The 22,116-nt window shown below is 39.9% G+C and overlaps 1 protein-coding gene across 3 annotated transcripts in view; it reads right to left on the bottom strand.

The window, feature by feature from the left end:
- tenm1 (teneurin transmembrane protein 1) overlaps positions 1-22,116 on the bottom strand; it is a 298,794-nt gene that overhangs the window by 86,578 nt on the left and 190,100 nt on the right. For 2 of the 3 annotated variants that reach the window (XM_086023607.1, XM_086023606.1), the window contains 4 exons: positions 18,476-18,619; positions 12,721-12,973; positions 12,030-12,050; positions 3,448-3,680 (listed from right to left, as the gene is read on the bottom strand). In XM_086023607.1, coding sequence (XP_085879733.1) covers positions 3,448-3,680; positions 12,030-12,050; positions 12,721-12,973; positions 18,476-18,619 — 651 coding nt within the window. The remainder of the gene's footprint in view (positions 1-3,447; positions 3,681-12,029; positions 12,051-12,720; positions 12,974-18,475; positions 18,620-22,116) is intronic. The other variant, XM_086023608.1, reaches the window with a different exon arrangement.

Here is a 22,116-nt window from a genome sequence, read left to right as displayed (position 1 = left end):
GCACTCGCCACGGCCATCGAAGCCTCGTCATGAAAAATAGACTAATAATGGCCTTCTGACTGATGATGGACTAAATAAAGAGGTTTCCGTCTTTGCTTAGCCCGTCTATTTTTAAAATGCTTCCGTCGTTCGTCAACCGTCAGCAAAACAGGCGTCCGTCAGGGACGGATTAACGGACCGGTCCATCAAATAGACCTGCTCTGGCGGCTACTGAGCCTCATTTGACTTTGCCGAGGACAGCAATGTGCTCCGAAGCTGCCTGTCATCCACAAATCATCCATAGAAAGCCTTGAAAGAACATAACAAACAGGAGGGACGTATTTTATTTTTTTATACTGTTAAAGTTTGCATTGTAGTTATTTAATAAAAATAAATAAATAAGATAATAATGTAATAACAACAATAATAATAACATAATGTACAAACTCAAGGGGGATCATAACATTTCCAAGCAAAAAGTATCGGTATCGTATCGGTATCGGCCGATAGTACTCTGAGTTTACTTGGTATCGGATCGGTACCGGAATTCCCAGTATCGCCCATCCCTAACATGAGGTACTGGTAGTTACAATAATCCTGATATGGTATTAAAATGGCACAAACAGATGCCCAGTCACATGTCACATCCTTTAAATATACTGTATTGTATGCATTTAGTAAAGTCAGGGGTGTCAAAATAGTGCATTAATTGCAATCAATTAATTACAGCCACAGTTAAAGCGTTATTTGTTTTTAATGAAATTAATCACATTTCTAATCTGTAACTTTACTGTTTCTTTATGATGATAATATCCATTTTGATGCATGGGGCTTTGCTTGAGTTGTTAGGGGTGTAAAAACAATGGTCAGTGTCACACCCTGAAGTGGACACTGATTGGCTGTCATTGTGTTTGGCGTAGCCTAATAGGTCCCAATTTGTAGGTGGGAGGGGAAGTTCAGGAGCAGAGAGAGGACATGAAAATGGAGAAGAATATTAGAGTTGTTGGTCCAATGAATGGTAAATTAAAAAAAAAACCGCCCTGACGGCATTATTGATAAAGGCAGAGTGATATGTCTTCTTTGTAAGAAGGACTTTTCCTATCAAAGAAGCAATTCAAGCCTGCCACATAAATGCAAAGCTACCAGCCGAAACTAAAGCTAAACTATAGATAATGACAACAACGAAGACGCTAAACTAAACTGGAGAACAGCCCGCATATGAGCAAGTCTGCGACCGACGGGCAAACGAATGCTCTTGCCAAGTGAACTGCAGGCCGATCAACATAGTTGAAGACAAGGGATTAATTGAGGTGTTTCAAACAGACATCATACAAACCATCGTGCAGGACTGCGGTGAAGACTACAATCAGCAAGATGTATGACGGTGAAACGAAAAGCAAACTTGACGTTGGGGAATTCAGACAAATGTTTTGCTATAACCGAAGATTACTGGACCTCAACTCGCAACCACGGTTCTTTTGTGGTGACGGGACACTTTATTGATGGTGACTGGAATTTTAACTCATTTTGTACTGATCGTTGTGAAAACAGAAACCAGGGACTTGGTTGATAAATGTGCCAAACAATTCCTCAAGGTGGCAAATGTGCAAATGACTGGGTAATTGAAAAAAAGATATCCACCGTAAATACAGATACATACATACAGAGAATGGGGTGCTTTGGGGCTTTTCTCAGCAATTTTTAAGTGAGAATAAAACATAGATTAATTAGATCAATTAATTACAGATCATAATTAATTAATCTCTCAATTTTCTAATCTCTTGACAGCCCTAAGTAAAATATGCCACTGATGAAAAACAAGCTAAGCTAGTGGACCAACTAATATATCTGTACCCTGTCCATATATTTATATACAAAATTTGTCATAATGCAGTGTCAAGAGGAAACCTTCAAGTTATTTTAGTTTAATAATAATATTACAAAATAGCACTGACCCATCAATCCAATGTCTTTAGACCTTTATGGAGGGAAATACAAAGAATAAAAATAGTCTTGTCAGAGTTACTATTGACATTATGTGAATTATGTGCAGCCCAGGATGAATGCTTCCTACAATTTTAGTTTGAGTCAACAGGGAAGATTGCTGGAGATGCAAATTGATGTTTTTGGCAGCACACAGCACAATCTTTAAACCAGTAATGCATTATACTACACGCATGAGAGCATCCATTCAAAGTGCCATTGAACAAGTCATGAAGTTAATCACTACTGTAAACGACTGTGTGTTGTCGTCAAAACATAACCAGCCATTATATTAATACTGTTTAATGTTTACAGTTAGAGAATTACAGTACATCCAGTTTAGTACGAACCACACTACAATTCACAAAATAGATGCAATCTTTATACTTGATTGGTACAGTAATCATCTTAATAAAGTCTTTGCAATGGCTTATAGAACATGAACAGCAATGCGGTTTGACTTCAGTTTAAACAGTACCATCATGAAATAAAATATTGTTCTGTCATATGTGAAACAACTCGGGATCTTCTTTCTGCAAATACAAGGGACAGGCAATTTGTTTCTGTGACAATACTAGCCCAAATGCAAAAGAAGATCAGTGTTTAGATGTGAATGGTTGTCTGTCTCTCTATACTGTTAAGTGATCACCAGTCATGTAGCCTGCTTTTCGCAAAGGTCAACTGGGATAGATTCCAGCTGCCCGCATCCCTCAATAGGATGAGTGGTATAGAAAATGGCTGGATGGAGATCCTGACTCTTTATGGGGCGTTAGGTCTTCCGCACTGAACTCATACAACCATGCCTTGATGGACATAGTTTTCACAGCCATGCAAACTTCATATACTTTAGTTGAATTGTGTGGACCTGTGGGTTATGGTTGGGTTCCTCAGGAAATGGTTAAATGCAGAAAACAGATTGCGCCATTGCATTGTTCAACATTAAAGCGGAAGTCAACTCAAACATATTTTTTTCAAGAATATGTTCCCAGCAGGCCCACTAGTTGAAACACAGCGTTCAGATTAATTTTGCGTTTGTGAAGTATAAATTATGCAGTAAAATGCACTTGTTTAGCCATCTCTGGGGGCGGCCATTTCGTCTTCTGTCGACTGAAAATGACATTACAACTGCTCACAACGACCACGGCGATCATTGCTGCCCTGTTTTCTGAATATGAGCCGTGATTGGTTGTTGTGAGCAGTTGTGATGTCATTTTCAGTCGACAGAAGACAAAATGGCCGCCCACAGAGATGGCTAAAAACGAGTGGATTAACACTTATTCCACAAACGCAATATTTATCAGAATGCCCTGTTTCAACGAGTGGACTTGCATAGAACATATTGTTGAAAAAAAAATGTTAGCGTTGACTTCGACTTTAACCTTGATTCCTACATATATTTGTCCATACAGTGCAACAAGAATAACCTTGGCAACAATGGGCAGTACCAGTCAATTAGTGAGAATGTTGTCTGTGGCAAGGTCTTACCTCGAGGGTTATTGAGTGCCGCTTCAGTGGCCTTCCTGCCCTCTCCACAGTGGCTCTGGTCAAAGGGCAAACACTGCTCCCCAGTCCCAGCTACCACCTCCAGGTTGCGTGACGGATCTTTCGGCTGACCAAGGTTCCTCACCCTGTACACTCTGCGACTGCTGGTGTCCGACACATAAAGAACTTCTCCCATTGGGTCCATGGCTAAGTAGTATTTATGGGCCGGGCTGGTGCTATTGAGGACAGGTCAGCGGAGAGCAAAGTTAGAACAGTGCAACACTTTTGCTGAGTACATTCAAGCCCACAATTACTCATGGCCTGACTAAATGTTGATTTAGTAGTATATTTTTAAGCAGGAAATTATATGTGAAAGTGCAAGTCTCTAAGACAATGTGCTGAGAGTTCAGGTTTTCATCATTTATTTGATTTAGCTTATTTTCATTTTGTTTTTTTTTACATTAAAAAAAAAAAGTTGAGTGCTCAAAATGATGAATCTGCTGTAATTATAAATGTGGATTATTATAATGCTTTAGATCATGTGTAAATCACATTAATCAAGTCCAACTTGCAATGATTCATTCAAATCACAAACGGTGGGAGATCTAACGATCGAGCTCAGCAGCTGCCCCCACAGCCTGCGAGCAAGACTAACTCTGGTAGGAGTCATCCACTGGGCAGGGCACTATGCATTCCGCCGTGGTGTACGTCGGCACTGTGCGTGGGCGGGCTGGTCGGATAGGGCAGCTGTGCAGAGGGGTGAAAATGACCTGTGCACCACCATGCACTCACTCTACTTGCGCCTCCCTTCAGGCAAAGCAAAGAGAAGAATATTTGCCCGTAGATCCCAATCGCATGGATTTCTGAAGTTTGGTCGCAGAGCAAGATTCAGGTCGCTTCCTAATTGGCTGTTGTTCTGTTTCACGTCACAATCACTAAGTCGGTCCATTGTGCAGAGGAAGAGAAAAACAACACTCTAAACCAGATCTGGCCAAAGTACGGCACGGGGGGTAACATCCGAACGGCCCTCGCAGGGACCATGAAGTCAAAGCATGCAGTATATTTAGCACTTATGTCATACTTCCCACTCCTGAATAGGAACGGCTAATATGAATTGGGGGTTGATGCACACAATTATTACTTTGAATTTTTCAAGTGTAAAGATGCAATTTTAATGATACGTTTCATGATATGTTTAAATTCTGTATTTCATAAATATAACAATAAAAACCATATCTACAAAAAAAAGCATTTGATTTAAACAAGACAATATTTGTATGTTTTAAATAGATTAACTCTTTTGATGCCATGACGTATGTGTCTGCAGAATTGTTGTTTGTGGATGCCATGACGTATTAATACAGTAAAGTGTGTTTTTTAAACAAAATTATTAAAAAGGGCTTGGTGCTGGTCCCCAGTATGTATCAAGGCTTTGTGAATGCTTTCGGTATGAAAAATCACCACTAGAAGGCAGGAGTGGGCATTATTTTCACAACAGGTAGGTCCACCCACACAACCCTTGGAGCAGCCCACTTCCTTAAAGAGTGTATGAGTACGGCAAAGCTGCTATGTGACGAGATTGCACTCTTGCTCTACAACAGAGCTTTTTCAATGAAAGAAAGGTGAGATAGTCCCATCGTCATCTTTGTTTGAAAGGAAAGGGATGATATACCGTGGTGAAACTGAATAGAATTCCCCACAAAAATGACCGGGTGTCAATGTAAATTCAGATAGGAGAGAAGTGACCACCCCTTTTAGAGGCGTAAACGTGAACACGCACAGTGCGGTGTTTATCTTCCAACAAACTTTTGCGATCAACGCGCCATTTGTTGTTTTCTTTATGATGTAATAAAGCATTGTTTGGATGTTTGAGGTATAACAAATGCAAAAAAAAATGCATGGAATTGGAAGTTCTGCTTGATATGCGTCCTTTCACAAAAGCTCCTTTTCTTAGAATTTTTCTTGGAAATGAATATTTTCAAGAAACTTACCAATGTTCAACTCCTGTTTATTAAAGGATGGTAAAGGGTAGAAACATACTTTTTTGTCTGATGAAAGAAGAGGATCAACGCTTTCTTTTGATAGGTTCCATGTTTATATAGCTACAGCAGTGTTTTTCAAACACTGTGCCGCGGCACACTGGTGAGATATTGTCAGGTGTGCTGTGGGAAACGATCTAATTTGTGTGGCTGTGCGGTCCAGCGCCTGGCAGGAGCGTAATCATGTAGTTACTACATTGTAGTACACTTCCATACCTATAGGTAGCAGCAGCAGGTAGCTAACTTTTTTGTTTAGAGACAAGCGTATTAGTGACGCATGGATGCAGCGACAGGTGGATAGCAGGACGACAGTGACAGTGATGGATACATTTTTGATTCAATTTTGAAGAGGAAAACTGCTGACTCTGAACTGGACCCTGGACAAAATCCGGACGCAGATGAAGGCCCTAGTATGAGTTTGGGTCAAAAGGAAGCAAAAACGTCTAGCAAAGTTTTTGGCGCGAGACAACTATACAACGAAAGCTATCTTGCGTTTGGATTTACTGAAAAAGGAGGACTCAAGCGGGAAAACTGCATGAGTGTCTGCATGAAGCTGCAGCCGTGGTCGGGCGCACCAAAGGCTTAAGCAGAGTGAAAGAAAAACAAACAAATGTGATCATTACGCACTGTTTTTTACACCGCGAAGCCCTCGTAGCCAAGACTTTACCAGCAGACCTCGTTCCTGTGTTGGATTGATATTGTGCACATGGTAAACTTTGTGAAGTCACGACCTGTGAAAAATCGCATAATTGGGGCTTTGTGTGAAGAAATGGGAGCGGAGCATAAAGCCTTGCTGTTTCATATGGAGGTCCGATGGTTGTCGCGAGGCAATATGCTGGCGGGTGTGTATGAGCTGCGAGAGGAAGTTAAAGTGTTTCTGACAAATGAGTGGTCCAACTGTACGCAAAGCTGCTTGCAAGTGATGAGTGGTGTGCAAGGCTGACATACCTGGCAGATATTTTTCATCATCTGAATGAACTGAACACACGAATGCAAGGCCGAAATGAAAACCTGCTTACAAGTACCGATAAAATAAATGGATTCCTTTCAAAGGTGCAACTCTAGCAGCAACATGTGGAAAGTGGCAATCTTGAAATGTTCCCACTCACCAATAATTGGCAAGATGTTAATACTGCTGCACTGTGTGAGTTAAACATTTGAAAACTCTTGAGGAGATGCCATTTTATTTCTCTTACGTCTCCACGGAGTGCCTTGACTGTGTTAGGGACCCATTCAGCTCAGCATCAGCTGTTGGAAAGGGCATGACTTTACAGGAGCAGGACAAAATAGTGGTCTCAAGATGAACTTTGCTGATCTACCTTTGGAGAGTTTTTGGTTGGCAACTGCCAAGGAGTTCCCCATGCTGCCCAACAAAGCCATTTTGACATTGCTCCCATTTTCCACAACACACCTGTGTGTAGGGGTGGGCAATATGGCCCAAAAAAAAAAAAAAATCTCAATATCTTTTCAAAAAACTCGATAATGATAATTTGACAATATTCTACAAAAAATATTTTAAATCTGGACTTGCTTCACAGAATTGTGGATAGACAGCGTTTGTGAACAACATCTCTTTAAAATGGCTAAATACAGCTTCTACAAAACAATGATATTCTACGACAATATTTAACAATAAAGAACAAAAAAAAATGGATAGACTTACATTGATTTTTGGGAATATTTATGTCATTTAAATGTCTCTGCTGTTATTCCATAATGATGTGACATTTTGAGCTGCAGTACGTACTGGTGTACCACTGCCAACTACTAGAGCAATCGGAATAAGAAAAAGGCATTAACTACAGCAATCAGAATGAGAAAAAAAGTATTTGATATGTGACGTGTGACGAAGTGTCACCCAGCGAGAGAAAAAAAAAAAAAAACGTCGTCATGACAGCACCCATTCTCATACAATGGCCACCGTATTCAGAATAAAGTTGAATAACAAAACTGCAATTTACCGAAAAGTGAATTTTCCCACTCATTCATAGCTGTGATATGTAGACTTGTGACTTGATTCATGTTTGGGTGTATCCAGGCGTCACACTAATAAGCCGCCCGAAATTTGTGCAACATGCCTCGGTAATACAGGCTAGTTATGAAATGATGCGGACTAAAAGCGTGTAAACTGAATGTTAACCGATCATCCAAGATGTCACGTTTGACTTGCTCGCTAAAGTACTGAGTGTGTGTGTGCGTGAGTGCATTTATATTTGTTGGTTCAACGCGGTGACTGTTTTCTGAGTGTGTGTGTGTTTAAGCTTTTGTTTAGCATGCTTGAACTGTCGCCAGGTTTTCCTCGTAATCCATATGGCTCGTGGCGCAACAGAATTGCTCTTCACGTGTTACCGTTTTGGCGTCAGACGTCAGTCTTGTCAACCCCAAACGATTTACAGACTACAGACGACGTGGACTCGTGCCTCGCTATGAATCCCCGCTCGACACTCCTCCATGTTTGAAACAGCTTGGGCTGCAGTGCGGACAGAGTCACGTGACCGGGTCCTGCCCGCTGATTCTGCGATGGATTATCACTTCCTCCTCCTCTGCCGTCAATGGACCCTGATTTCCTCATACTTTGCGGCCATCGACTGACTTCAGTCGTTATGCTTTTAGAAGCAGCATTAATACTCAATAATGTAAAATTACACATCGTGAAAGCAAGATTGACAATGATATCGATGACAATATATATCACCCACCTCTACCTGTGTGAGGTGAGCTTTTCAAGCCTGACTACTGTAAAAACTAAAAACAGAAAAAGACTAAGAGCTGTGGAGGAAGAGCTTTGTGTGGTTCTTTCATCGATTCCTGCCAGGATATCAGCTCTGTTTATCCAAACAGGCCCATGTTTCACACTGAGCAAGTATTAATATGAAACATGATAAAATACTTTTTTTTGTATTTAATTCCTATTCAAGACGTTATAATACAATGTGATTCTTCAATGTTAAAAAATCCCTATATTGCTTATATTGTTAAAATAAGCTTTTTTTCTAAATTTCAGATGGTGGTGTGCCGCGGGGTTTTTTCAATGAAAGAAATGTGCCTTGACTCAAAAAAGTTTGAAAAAACACTGAGTTACAGAACTCAATTTTATGTAGGCCTTCAAAAATGGTCAAAACTGGCTGGCACTGCCATTTCCTATTTGAGAACATTGTCTGGCACTGAATGAGTTAATAATGATATAGACAAAGTTGAGGTTGGCTTGGCCCTCGGCAAGTGTTTCAGTTTCTCATGTGGCCCCTTTGCAAAATTAATTGCCCAACCTTGCTCTAAACACAACAACACTATGGGATAATCGATCGCAATAATGTTGAGACAGCTATCTATCCATATATATATATATATATATCCATCCATTATCGATACCGCTCATCCTCACAAGGGTCGCGGGTCGTGCTGGAGTCTATCCCAGCTGTCTTCGGGCAGTAGGCAGGGGACACCCTGAATTGGTTGCCAGCCAATCGCAGGGCACACAGAGACACACAAACATCCACACTCACAATCACAATTTAGAGTGCCCAATTTAGAGTGCCCAATCAACTTACCACGAATGTGGGACGAAACTGGAGTACTTGGAGAAAACCCACGCAGGCAAGGGGAGAACATGCAAACTCCACACAGGGAGGCCGGAGCCGGGGTCGAACCCACGACCTCTGAACTGTGAGGCGGACGTGCTAACCAGTCGACCACCGTGCCGTGTATATATATATATATATATATATATATATATATATGTATGTATATATATATGTATATATATATATATATATATATATATATATATATATATATATATATATATATATATATATATATATATATATATATATAAATAAATATATAGGCATATATAAACAGGCAGTCCTCGTATTACGACGTATGCGACCGATGACGTTTCGATTTTACGACGCCCGTGCCTCCTCCTCCATTTTGTCCCCAGCACCATAGTGACTACGTTTACATGAAGTCAATAGTCTGGTTAAAGTCAAAATTCCGATTTCTGAAACATTCTCAATATCCCGTTTACATGATTGAGCGGACAGAGTTGCTCCGGGATTTGAATAACCCACTGTGTACGGCGACACACGGCATCATGACTCAAATGGACATAATTTCCGCTTGTTACTTTAAACTGTCAATGAAACACTTGATTTCATGTCATTCACCACATGAATGAAGCATCCGGTTTCCTCCTCACTTCAAAAGTGTGCTTTTATGTTGCGTCTCTGAGCTTGTTTACCTCTGCTTATGTATTTGCGATGGATTTCGCGCCAAACAACACACTTCCACATACAAGCACTTCCTGTACTACAAAGAGCAGCATTCCTTGCGATTGACCATGTCTCGATCGTCGGTCTATTTGCACGCTGGCAGTATCTTTGCCTTTTTTGCCCTCTTCTCCTCTTTCTCCATCCACTTTTCAGCAGTAATGCTAAGTACAGAATCTTATGCTTTTTATTTTAATGTATTTTCGTTTTTTTATACAAAGTATTTTGACATAAATTTCGACTTTAATGGTGAAATCCGACATACGCGGAAATTCGTGTTACATCGCCAGTGTAGGAACGGAACTCGTTCGTAACATGAGGACTCCCTTGTCTCACAGTTCGGAGGTCGTGGGTTTGATCCCGGCTCCGGCCTACCTGTGGAGTTTGCATGTTCTCCCCGTGTCTGCGTGGGTTTTCTCCAGGTACTCCGGTTTCCTCCCACATTCCAAAAACATGCATGGTAAGTTGATTGGACTCTCTAAATTGCCCCTAGGTGTGATTGTGAGTGCGGATGTTGGTCTCTGTGTGCCCTGCGATTGGCTGGCAACCCTTGTGAGGATAAGCGGTATCGATAATGGATGGATGGATATATATAAATAACACTTTTTTTGCTTATTTTTTTACGTATATATGTTTATTGCTTCCTACTGTTCAATGTGAAAATTAACAATAAATATTGCTGCAATATTATAGGACTGTCTTGTACAGTTTTTGACAGTTGGTCTGTTTAAATTTTAATCATATACCCCCGATCTAATCAAAATGCTCTCAGGACAAAAGCCTATCTTGATATTTATCTTGATATTAACCTGAACATCCTTTGCTCTTACATAAAATAATGCAGGATAGTCCAGAGGCTGTCAGTCATTTGAGTCCATTAAGCGTAAAACTGTTTGCAGAACTCTGCACTGAATTGCACATGCATAATTTAAACATGATCCAAGGAGAGTTTTTCAGAGTTTCAAAGTGTGTCACTGCTCTGTACAGCATAAAATATTTGTTGGGTCTCTTAAAGTTTCAGCAAGCATTGCCGGTACACTGAGCTGATTACAAATCAGTTGACTGTATTTTGACTAAATTAAATGTTCATCTCTAATAAATATAACTAACTTGCTATATCCTAAGCCTGTCCTGTTCCATTAAAATGTAGAAAATACAACCGCTATCCAAGCTGATTGACTCGGTCATCTTGACTGTCTAGGTTGCTCAGACTATATTGCAGAGGACGTCTTCCTCTTGTGTGTTCCTTTTGAAGGCAACAAACTGACAATGGTTTTATACTGAGTACCTCCCATATTGTCTCCTCTCTGAGGGCACCTTGCTTTAAAAACCCTGCTTGCTGATAGACACTTTGCAGGGAAAATGTGGAGAGGAAAGCTTTGAGAGCTGAATTTGGATGAATAATTAATGCATTTGACTTGAGAGAACAATAGTATGGCAAAAAAACGAAACGTGCTCCAAACAGGAAAAAGCAGCCATGGAAGCAGGGCGTGAAGGAGAAAACCCCAGGGTGAGGAAAGGGTATCTTAAGAGCCTCCAGAAGAGTACGCTCCATGCATTAGGGTTTACAACGTGACTTTTTTTCTTTTTTTTTTTACCAACAACTGCGTGTCAGATCATTGATGGCCTGGTATATCGACACCATAATGTATATTGTTTTCAAGGTTGATCATCCATTAATACAATGCATATTTTCACATGTCTGCCTTATTCATGCAAATATTTACTTCACATGTTAAAGTACCTCTGCACTTTTGACCCATTTTACAATACACGTTTGCATTATTAGATAATCTTCTTGGATTGGGAGCGCTACTCAACCATTCCATGTCGCTGGCTATGGCCAGCTACACATTAGAAATTAATCACAGTTTAAGCATTCCCCGTACTTTTTCAGTACATTGTACTGTATTAACAACTTATCTATTGGCATACAACAGACTTTAAAACCCTCACTGTCACCTAGACATGTTCAGTTTAATATTTCACTAATAGCAAAGACTGCAAAGACTTTCTTTGAATTAGGCACAGAAAGAGGATAAACTCCAGCATCTAAAAAGCAGCCATAAATACAAACTCGATTTAGGCTAACTGCCTATTTAAAATATCAACACACAGATTTAGTAGATAGACTGTATGATTGTGCATACTGAGAATCTTGTGTGTATCTAAGGGAGTTCAATGCAATTTGCAAACTAAATTGCTGTAAAATCACATGTTGTTGTTGTAATGTGTGTGTGTCACACAAAAATTGGTGTTAATGGTTCTTTCTCACCTGTGTCTGGTGTCCCGGTTCCTGATAATAAGCCACGATGGAGCATTAAAAAAAAAAAAAAAAAAAAAAAAAAAAAAACACAGAAAACAAGGCAAATATGTAACTCACAATTCTAGAGAGAACTGAAAAATATTCACAAGCCACAGTGAGTTTTATCCCCATAAAGTATGATTAGGGTTGATTTAAATGGCTGCATTGTTTCATATTAAATATTAATCCAAGAAAGAAGCTATTTGCTGTTTCTTCCCACAGGAAAGTAAAGTATTAAATATACTCACAATGAAAGTCTGAAGCAGAAGCATTAGTAAGAGATGCAATAATACCAGCGAATATGAGTTAAGTTACATAAGAAGAACGCTTTACAGGACAAATGACAGTGAAATTCCATTGAGATACTATGCTTGAGAAAATCGAGCAATAGATATTGTAGTGCCTCCAGCACGGTATGATATTGTCTTAATCCACCACAAAAACACCATTTCACAGAAAGGAAGTAGCCCAAAGAAGTAGATTAGAGTGTGTGAAGTTGGAAATGTACATACACTGCTTCTGCATGAAGACAAACTGAAATCAAATGCATCGCAAACACGTTTTCGAATGAGAACTAAGGCCTAACTCACAGACTGTATGTATTTATAACATACAATTCAATTATGATCAATCCCATGCTTAAATTCTGCTTCCAACTCACTTTAGTTCCAAAATGGTTCTGGTGTATCCATCGGGATGCACCCTGCGGATGAAGTTGAAGTCCCCAACATAAAGAGAACCATCAGGGCCACTGGAAAGTGCCACAGGGGCATACAGCATCAGGTCACGGGCTGCACCACTGCAACTTGGCCCGCAGGGGACGCTCCGATAGAATCCGTTCCCCATGACTGTGGCGATAACAGCGGGCTGCTGCGAGAGGAAGACGTTTTCCCCATTTCCCTTGTGGAGGATTCCTGGGAAAAGACGAGTGGGTTAATTATACTGTATCATCACTTATATTTACACTTGCTGTATTTTGGAGCACAAAAACTGGCGGTGAGATAGTCCGGAGTGGTTCTCAGCACTGTCCAGCAGACAGAGCGTCTACATTAACTACAAGATGTAACCTACTGTACACAGAAAAAAAGGTTGTGTTGAATTTACTCAATATTAATTCATCATACAAAACAAAATAAAATCATCTGGATCAGCATTTTATAAGTAGACTACTACTGCACTTAAAAAACTGATGGCTATTTGGATCCTGATGCTATGTTTGTAAGTGTTCCGAAACATGCACGCACACTAAATGTTAGATCTGGGGCTGCTTAGGAAAGACTTTGTTTAATTGATAAGGTTGCATTTGATTTTGTAGGTCCCCTTCCTGTTCTTTCCTTTGTTCCTGTGAGTGTGATTAGCTAACTTGTGCTAATGTGTTGCACCTGTGTCCAGTTGTCTCCTCTCCCTTCTGTCCTTTAATTGCACTCTGTTTGTGCAGTGTTTAGTGCAGTGTTTCATTACTAGTATGTTTTGTGCCCTGTGCTGTGTATTGTACACTAGAGGTATATTTCTCTTGGACAGCTTTCTCAGTATTGTGCAGTGAATAGAAGTTTTCATTTTGTCGTGTTCAAATACTGCTGCAACGTCCATCCATCATCCAAAACTGGGAAATGCATGGTGCAACTGCAAACCTCCCAAGACATGACTGTCCACCTAAATTCACAGAGCGAGCGAGGAGACAACGAGGAGACCACCGGCCAGAGAAGAAGCCAGAAACTTGGCCTCCATAGTCACTCTGGAGGAATCTAAATGCAAAGTGCTATGTTTGATGGGAAGGTGGATGGAGCTACATAATAGGTCAGTCCTCGAAGAAAACATGTTGTCGGCCACTAAAGACTTGAGGTTGGGAAGGAGATTCATCTTCCAGCAAAAGAATGACTCTACGAACCTACCACTAAACTAACCAATCACGGCTCACCTGTTTTCTGAAGTTGAGACATGATTGGCTGTTACCTGAGCAACTGTGATGTCATTTTCAGTTGACAGCAAGTGATAAAATGGCCACCCTCTGAGATGGCCAAAAACAGGTGAATTTATGGCTGAAAAGGAGTGGATTAACACTTATTCCACAAATGCAATATTTATCAGAATGCCCTGTTTCAACTAGTGGGCTTGCCTTGAACATATTCTTGAAATTCTTTGTGTTGACTTCTCGTTTAAGATTGCAAATCCTTTGGCGTGTGTCGATCCCAAGAGGGGCTGAGCCATGGACTGCGCAATTGTGAAACTGAACAATAGCCAATTAAGCCAGGACCAGAAGCTCACCCTTTGCCAAACACAAAAAGATCAACAGGTTATATTGAATATTTGTAAAACGTGTCTACCAAGGTTTCCACCACCACAAAAATGATAAGAAGAATTGGCATCCACAATATAGTTACCAGATAAGCTAACAGTTAGCCAAACTTGCTGTATGTCTTCCTCTTTCTTACGACTGCTCCATCTATTATACTATTACAAAGAAGACAACGACTACAATTACTCTTCGTCTTTGTAGTTTTTGGGCAGTTTGGGTGCCCTGTGGCACTTTTTTGCCTCTCATTGGTCAGTCTTGGTACTACGATAGACATCTGGTTTGGATGGGGAGACTGGCGACTATGAGCAGCGGCATTGTGCCTGTGTTTGTGGTGTTCTATGTTGTTCATTTCGAGCACACTACACATTACAAGAGCAGTAAGCACTAGGGTTTGAACTGTTTACTTGATGCATTGACTTGACCATTCTGGAAAAACACTTACAGCTTGAAGTTGATTAATCGCCAGTCAAATGTTTTGTCAACAACACACAAGACACAGATCATCAGGTGGTGGCTTTGTGCAGCAAACTTGCACCAGTGGCTCAAGCGTGTGGCATTATTTAACTAAAAATGAGACCGATAACTCATTTGGAAAGACTGTCCTGAAATATAACAAAAACACACATTTCTATGCATGCCCATCTGAAAAGGCAACTGCCAAAGCCGTCTGACGAACAATCTTAAATCCTCTCGTCAGCAAATTCACAAAACACCCTCCTGTAAAAGTGAACAGGGAATATACAGTAGTGCTCGATCAATAACTCTTTACTGTGATAATTAACGGTTAATGGTGCCCAACCACACCCCCCCCCCCAAAAAAAAAAACAAAAAAAACCGATCCAACTCATGTTTCTCTCGACCGGCAGCCTCTCACAGACAGTCGGATCTTATAAAAACCTAGCAACCATTCAGGTAACACAACTGCAGGTTTGCTAGTACATTGTTGCCAAGCACTTCCTCCTCCTGTAATTGTTTTGAAGTATATACTGTAGTAAATAGCAACCCTGCAGTTGAGTTACGTGAATTTCTGTTAGAGTTTCAACCATTGACGAGACCGTAAAGCTATCTGAATGTGATTGGATAACAGCGTCTCTGAATTTGACTGAATGAACAAGTCAGGGGGTGGGCCTTGTGCAACTGAGGAGTGAGTGAGCAAGCTTGTGTTAGGAGGTACGCATATTGAATTGAGAACGTGAAAAAAAACCATAAATCACTTCATCGATTATTCGACTGTGACTCAACTATAATCACCTTAGCATCCACTACAAAACATTCCAAGTCATTCAACCCCTAACAATCACAAACTTGCCTATTTTCCCTCATGTGAAGTTTCTCACTTTAAAGAATTAAGACACTAAAATCATTATGAGTAAGGCTACCCTGCCTACTTCAGGGTCCTCTTCCATCAGACCAATGTCATTCTAGTTACACCAAACTCCTCTTTTCACACTCATTTATTTCACCACCATAAAAGAAGAACCAGTCTCCACCATATATCATAACGCTTGATAATACCGTTGTGCGATTTACTAAAAGAAAAAAATAGACTGAAAAAGGGTTGTCCATAAAAGAAACTGATAAGTCAAGTCAAATTAATTTATATAAACCTTAATCAAAAGAAACTCTCAAAGGACCTCACATGCCCCACAGGTGACAAATATCAATGACATCACCTGATCTTAACCCCCAGGGACCAAGGACAAACTAAAAAAAAATAAGTGAAGAAGAAAAATGCAATGCCATATCCTGCCTCCTGCCTGTTTTGGATCCCTCCCTACTACAACACACCTGACTCAAATGATCAGGATCGTTTCAGACATCTACCGAGCATGCTGAGGATCTGATCGCTTGAATCAGGTGTGTTGTAGTAGGGAGGGATCCAAAGCAGGCACGATATGGCTCTCAAGGAACCGAAGTTCCCTATCCCTAATGTAGAGTGAACCCCCTCAATTTGCAAAGGATAGGGACAGAGCAGTGCTACAAATGATGAATATCCAAATATGCAAAAAGGTTTGTAATGCCTACAGATACCACAGACTATTGACAAAGTATTTTTGTACGTGACTGGGTTACAGCCTGACTAAATGAAGCTCCTCCTCTCAGTTTCAAATCGTTTCTAGGCACCAAGATGGCATCAAACATGTGCTTGGACCTAGCACAAAAAACAGCAAATGTGTTTTTCAGTGAATAACACAGGACAAAATCCCAAAATACTGTAGGTGAATAAAATACAAATCCCAAACAAAACTGTGCGGGGCTTCACTATAGTCGTATCACTGGAAACCGTCCCCAATCCTCCCCCTGAGCATTTGTTAAGGAAACAATAAAGAACCATCCACAGTAGTTATTCTTTCAGTCAGTCAGTCAGTCAGTCAGCCAGTTTTATGACTGATGCTGCCAGTATCAGACAGCCTAACAAATCACTATTTCATGACGGTGACAGCATACATAAAGACAACATACGTAGCAGGTGATCAAATAAAAACCATGATCTTGGTGCTGAAAAATCTGCCAGAGAATGTCTTTTGGACCACCCAGTCCAGTGTCCTGCTGCCACCACGCGCTAATGCACATCTGAACTTTTACACAGCCTCTGCTCTCTTTAATTACTTCTCATGTGTTTTAATGTAGCCAAATTCATTATACAGTTGGTTGCATTTGCATTTTACTGTTCTGTTTCTATCGTCAGACAATGGTGTGAGCACGCCGCATTTATTTATTTATTTTCACAGTCCATTTGCTAACTACCAAAGCTGGTGCAGTGCAGTGATAAACTGAGTTTACAATCACAAAGACCTTTACCAAAACCAACATGGATTCAAGTGATCTGCCTGTACTGACATTTAAAATGATGAATTACAGAAAAAGTCAAAAGCAACCTTAAACTTACTGGCTTGATTGGGTCTTCTTCTTGCATTTTTAAGGGATGCCATGAAGGAGCAATTTGAAACTCAGAATATTACAGAAATGTATAGAGATGTAAATTTAAATATCTCTTTTCATGCTCTTTCTTCAGCCCTTGTAATTATTTAGATTTAGAAAAGCTTTAAAACTAGTGGTGGGAGTGGCAGTGAGCTTCCGTCATTGTCCAGCGGCGGACCCAGAAGTCTGTTATCATCAGTCGGTCAATATTTCAGGCCAACCCAGTCCATCAGTCCGTCACTTGGTCATTGTTGTTTTTAACGACCTTCTTTCATTGCTAAATTATATTTCCTCACCACTATTTAACTCTATCAGTAAACAAAATGTTTACAAAGGCAATGGCCAATGTCCCCTCTATTTTGCCATGTGTCTGAGCATTCACACAAAGTTCCCAGGCTTTCATTGGCCAATTGTGACCAACCTCAGACATGCATAATAACTGAGACCATAATAAGTCAAATGATGTAGGTATGTTGGAAAAAAAATCAAACCACCTATATATTAAAATAGAAGATATCATTGAATAGAAATCATTTGTAAGAATCAGTTAGGGATTAAGGATTTTATGCCACTTTATGTCGTGAATCAGCCGAAATTGTCTTGAATTGTCCAGAAATCAATGTAATTAAATAGGGATTTTGTAAGAATCATAAATTTTTAATAAATTATGGTTTCAATATTTGCTATTTTATATTGTCAAAGTTGGTAGTCGGAAATGCTGACGGAAGCCCGTTCAAAATGATAGTCTGACCGGCCTATAGGCAATTACTATTTGGTCCAGCCAGACAAATTGGCAGATAAACGGACGGTGGAAGGCGATAAACGGACCGCAATTTTTTTGTAAAATGCCCAGCTCTGTGATGAAATATTTTCGGAATGCCCCTAAATAAAATCTGTAATATAACCATGCTTACCCTCCCCTCCCACCATTTCTTGATGGGATTCACATAAGGAACAGGACAAAATTTGTCCATTCAAAATTATTGTACATATATTGCTAAAAATGTGTGTATGTATATATATATATATATATGGGTGGTCCTTAGAAAGTTTTAGTTTTCCTTTTTTAATAGAAGGAGTTGTTTTCCATCCAAACAGTTCAGCTGACCAGTTTTCTTGCAGGAGTACTGGCATAGTAGTTTCCAAGAACTAATACACAAAATGTTCAAGTTTGAATATGTATTTGAGACATACTCACCACTATGAATGTTGAGGGAATGATGTTTGTCCAAGGACCAACCGCCGAGGTGAGAGGGCATCAGCTCAAAACCCTGCATGAGAGCCGTTCTCCTCTCCCACTGGATAACTCCAGGACACGATTCATACTCATAGCCGACTGATACTAGAGGCAAACATATGCATGCAGAGGCCAGTATTAGATTCATGCCATTAAGTTGAGCAGCAGAACCGAATTAGACGGCTTAAAAATTTCTACCTTTTTCTTTTCTGTACATAACCTACATAATAAAACTTTTTTTTAGAATTATTACATAGAATGTATATATGAAGAAGTAGAATGGGCTAAATTCATTTTTGTCTATTATCAGGAGACAAAGTTTACATTTTATTTATGGCTTCAACAAAATCGGAGGAATTCCTTCTCTCTCTCTCTTTTTATAAATATACATATTTTTTTAGACCTCTTTGATATTGAAAGACGAATAGCATTCACTTGTAATAACACATAGATGCACTGACACCTAAAACTGAAGCACTGCTTACATTCTGAGTGTTTTATCCATCTCTTCACCTCACTTTAGTGGGATGTTTTTGTGTGAGGTGAAGCCTAGTTTCATGGATAGGGCCATCTTAGAAATGGGAAACAGCCCAGTCTTGCACAAATGTAGTCAGTGCAATAATAAACTTTCCCCTATGCATTAAAATTGTAACTACATGTTGATTTAAACCGGCATTCATTCCTGCATTTACCTCCGAAATGACAAAACTTGAGATAGCGCACCCTATTTATATGTGGTTTAATTTGACCTTTAAATAATAAAAAAATATCCATTTTACAGCAGCATATCATTGCTGTCCTGTGGAAAACACGTATGTCCACTTTTTTAAATTTCTTTTCATGTTAATGAAAAAAAATAAAATAAAAATGGACGTGTTTTTCACAGCACAACGACAATATGTTAAGCAGTACTGTAATTCTTAAAGGTAATGTATGTTTGGTGCAAACGCATCACTGCTCATCACCAAAAGAACACCATAAGCCATGGTGCAGCATGGTGGTGGTATTTGAGTTGATGGAACAAGTTTTTAAATGATTTATCCTGATCTCATTTTTTACATCACACAAACCTGCTATATGAACAGGGTTGTGTCGACTTTTTATATCCACTTGAACATTTACACCTCACAGAAACCACAATACTTTCACCTTGTGCAGGCTGTGTTAAATCACTTGTCCTATTTTGGTCCAAATGACTACATGCACTATATCTGTTAGTTTTTTATGCTATCCAGTTTTTAAAGCTTTCCTTTACTCCCACATCGGCACGTGCGACAACTGCGCATTGCATCGCGTGACCAGCGCGACATCTCTGCGACGGGTTTGCAACACATGCCGCGCACACGTCAGAAATTGTTGCATTCTCTCTCGTGATTGGTCCATTATGTCACATGTTGCAATGACGTACACTTTTCCCGACTTGGAGTGCAACACATTTTCAAAACAACACGCGCGTGTATAAAGGCAAACAGCGCGTGACATTGCCGCAGTAACGTGCTCACGGACATTGCCCGCGGGAGTATAAAGGAGGCTTTAGTCTTCACAAGCTTTTCAAAAGCAGATTTTTCAAACATTAGCTATTTTCAGTGAGACACTTGACAACATTCCATGTTGCCCTCAAATGCAGTATAATCCAGCACATAGTGATGGAGTCTTCGGGAGCCAGGATTAGGATGCCTGGGTTCAACTCCTATGGAAACGTCTTATCTTCAACTCATTGGTGGCGTGCCTGCCGTAACAGTGAAGTTGAATTGGATCCCTCTCAAAGCTATATTGTACTGTATGTTGGGCTGAACCAGATGAAAGGCCTGTACAGCAAAACCTCATCAGTGAGTCTGTCTGCAGAGATCAGTATGAAGTAGCAGTGTAATCAAAAGGGGTCAGTCAGTCTGGTATGAAAGAGCCCTAGAATTTGGTGCCTGGCCACTTAGTTGTATTGATACACTGTGCAGGTTCCCACGACAGATAGACAGCAAATTAGTTTTGGAATCAGATGACAAAAAAGCGACCATGTCGCAGAAAAAAAAAATAGACATAAGACATAAAAGTATCTTTTCATTTGAAAGGATCTTTCATCCAGGCACAACGGGGAAACATGTTTTAAACATAATTTTGCACACCCAGTTCTGAATGCTTGAATGATATCCTATACCTTTTACTGTCTTTAATGTTTAATATCAACAACAGTGACTCTAAAAAAATAAACATTTGCCCTCTTTAAATGTTAGTAGGGATATACAAGGAACAAAACATCACTTTAAATTCAAACCGGGAGACGATGACTGCAGTTAATGCAAAGGCATGACAAATGAATATATAAATACACTCACAACAAACACTACGAAATGGAGATAAAAAGACAACTTGACATTTGTGTCAGAGGACAATGTGCCACTGTCAAACACTGTAGGCAATGATGTAACTTTCGTAGACCCAAATGCATGTCAATTGACATGTACTCAAGGGATCTGAGCGGCTAAGTCAGCAGAAACACAAGTAGAGGCAGTGGAATACAAAGTACATAAGTAGACATTCACATTATGTACCAAGTCGCCTCAAAAAGAGAGAACATTTAAAAAAGCATGCACGGTAAACCCAGTGGCTCCAATCAAGAAACATGTGAATGAAACAATTATATTAAGAACCAAGCATCCAGGTAACAAATATTATCCACCGACATCAAGTATTTCAACGTTTTAATACAAGGCTCGAATGTCAAAATGCAATCGCTGTCATTGTAACAGACAGTCAGATAAATTGTCGCAAGTAAGGATAGTAACCAAGCCTGACAGCATTGACTGAAGAAAAAAAAACATATACCTCCGCATCCTTTTAAAGTTTTTGTCTAAAATGAAGCACTTTAAAATATCTTATGCAACACAACTGAGAGGTGTACAGTAGAACATTACACAGCCCATTACTGAAGTCCCCCACAACAGAAACTTCACTACAGAGCTTTGGCGTCAGTCAAGGTCTTCCTTCATAGGTCTGCATTCAAATCCCACCTGTCATAGAACTCAGTGAGTTCATCTGTCGCCACCTTAACCATTATCCACCGTAAAGGGAATGTTCTCAGGAGCATTTCACTAGTCTTAACAGTCATTCAGGCGCACATGTGAGTTGATCAGCATTAATAATAAGAGGTTGGCCATATATTTGATGATGCACTCTCTGATTATGCAGAGGGAGGGAGAATGAATGGTGAATCCCTTGTTAAATTAGTCATGTTGTAATGCAGAGCCCAGACAGCGATGAGTGTACCAAATGTATCACTTGGCAAACTTGCATTTGACCTGAATTGTGCCGTCGTCTTCTTTTGCTTCTTCCATGTTGTCATTTAAAGTTAGATAAACATTTATAGGAAACATTTTTAGAATTACTCTTGTCTGTTTCGATCACAGACAGGTTTGATAACTAGTTTCCCTGCTCAGCCTAATTAATTAAAGCCAAGTTGCAGAGGTTGAATCAAGGCAACTGTACTTTTCTTGTTTAAAGAAGTTTCATTTTTAAAAGAAATGCCTCCTTCAGTTTAAGTTTTAAATGTGGAGTCGCCCCGATATATGCCTCTGGATGGGGGATCTCTTTGGATGTGGTCAGAACAC

The sequence above is a fragment of the Filicampus tigris genome, chromosome 2, assembly GCF_054856515.1.
Source record: "Filicampus tigris isolate MCC_2025a chromosome 2, RoL_Ftig_1.0, whole genome shotgun sequence".
NCBI lineage: Eukaryota > Metazoa > Chordata > Actinopteri > Syngnathiformes > Syngnathidae > Filicampus > Filicampus tigris.
The sequence above is the reverse complement of the archived record's forward strand: the minus strand, read 5'-3'. Positions and strand labels throughout refer to the sequence as shown.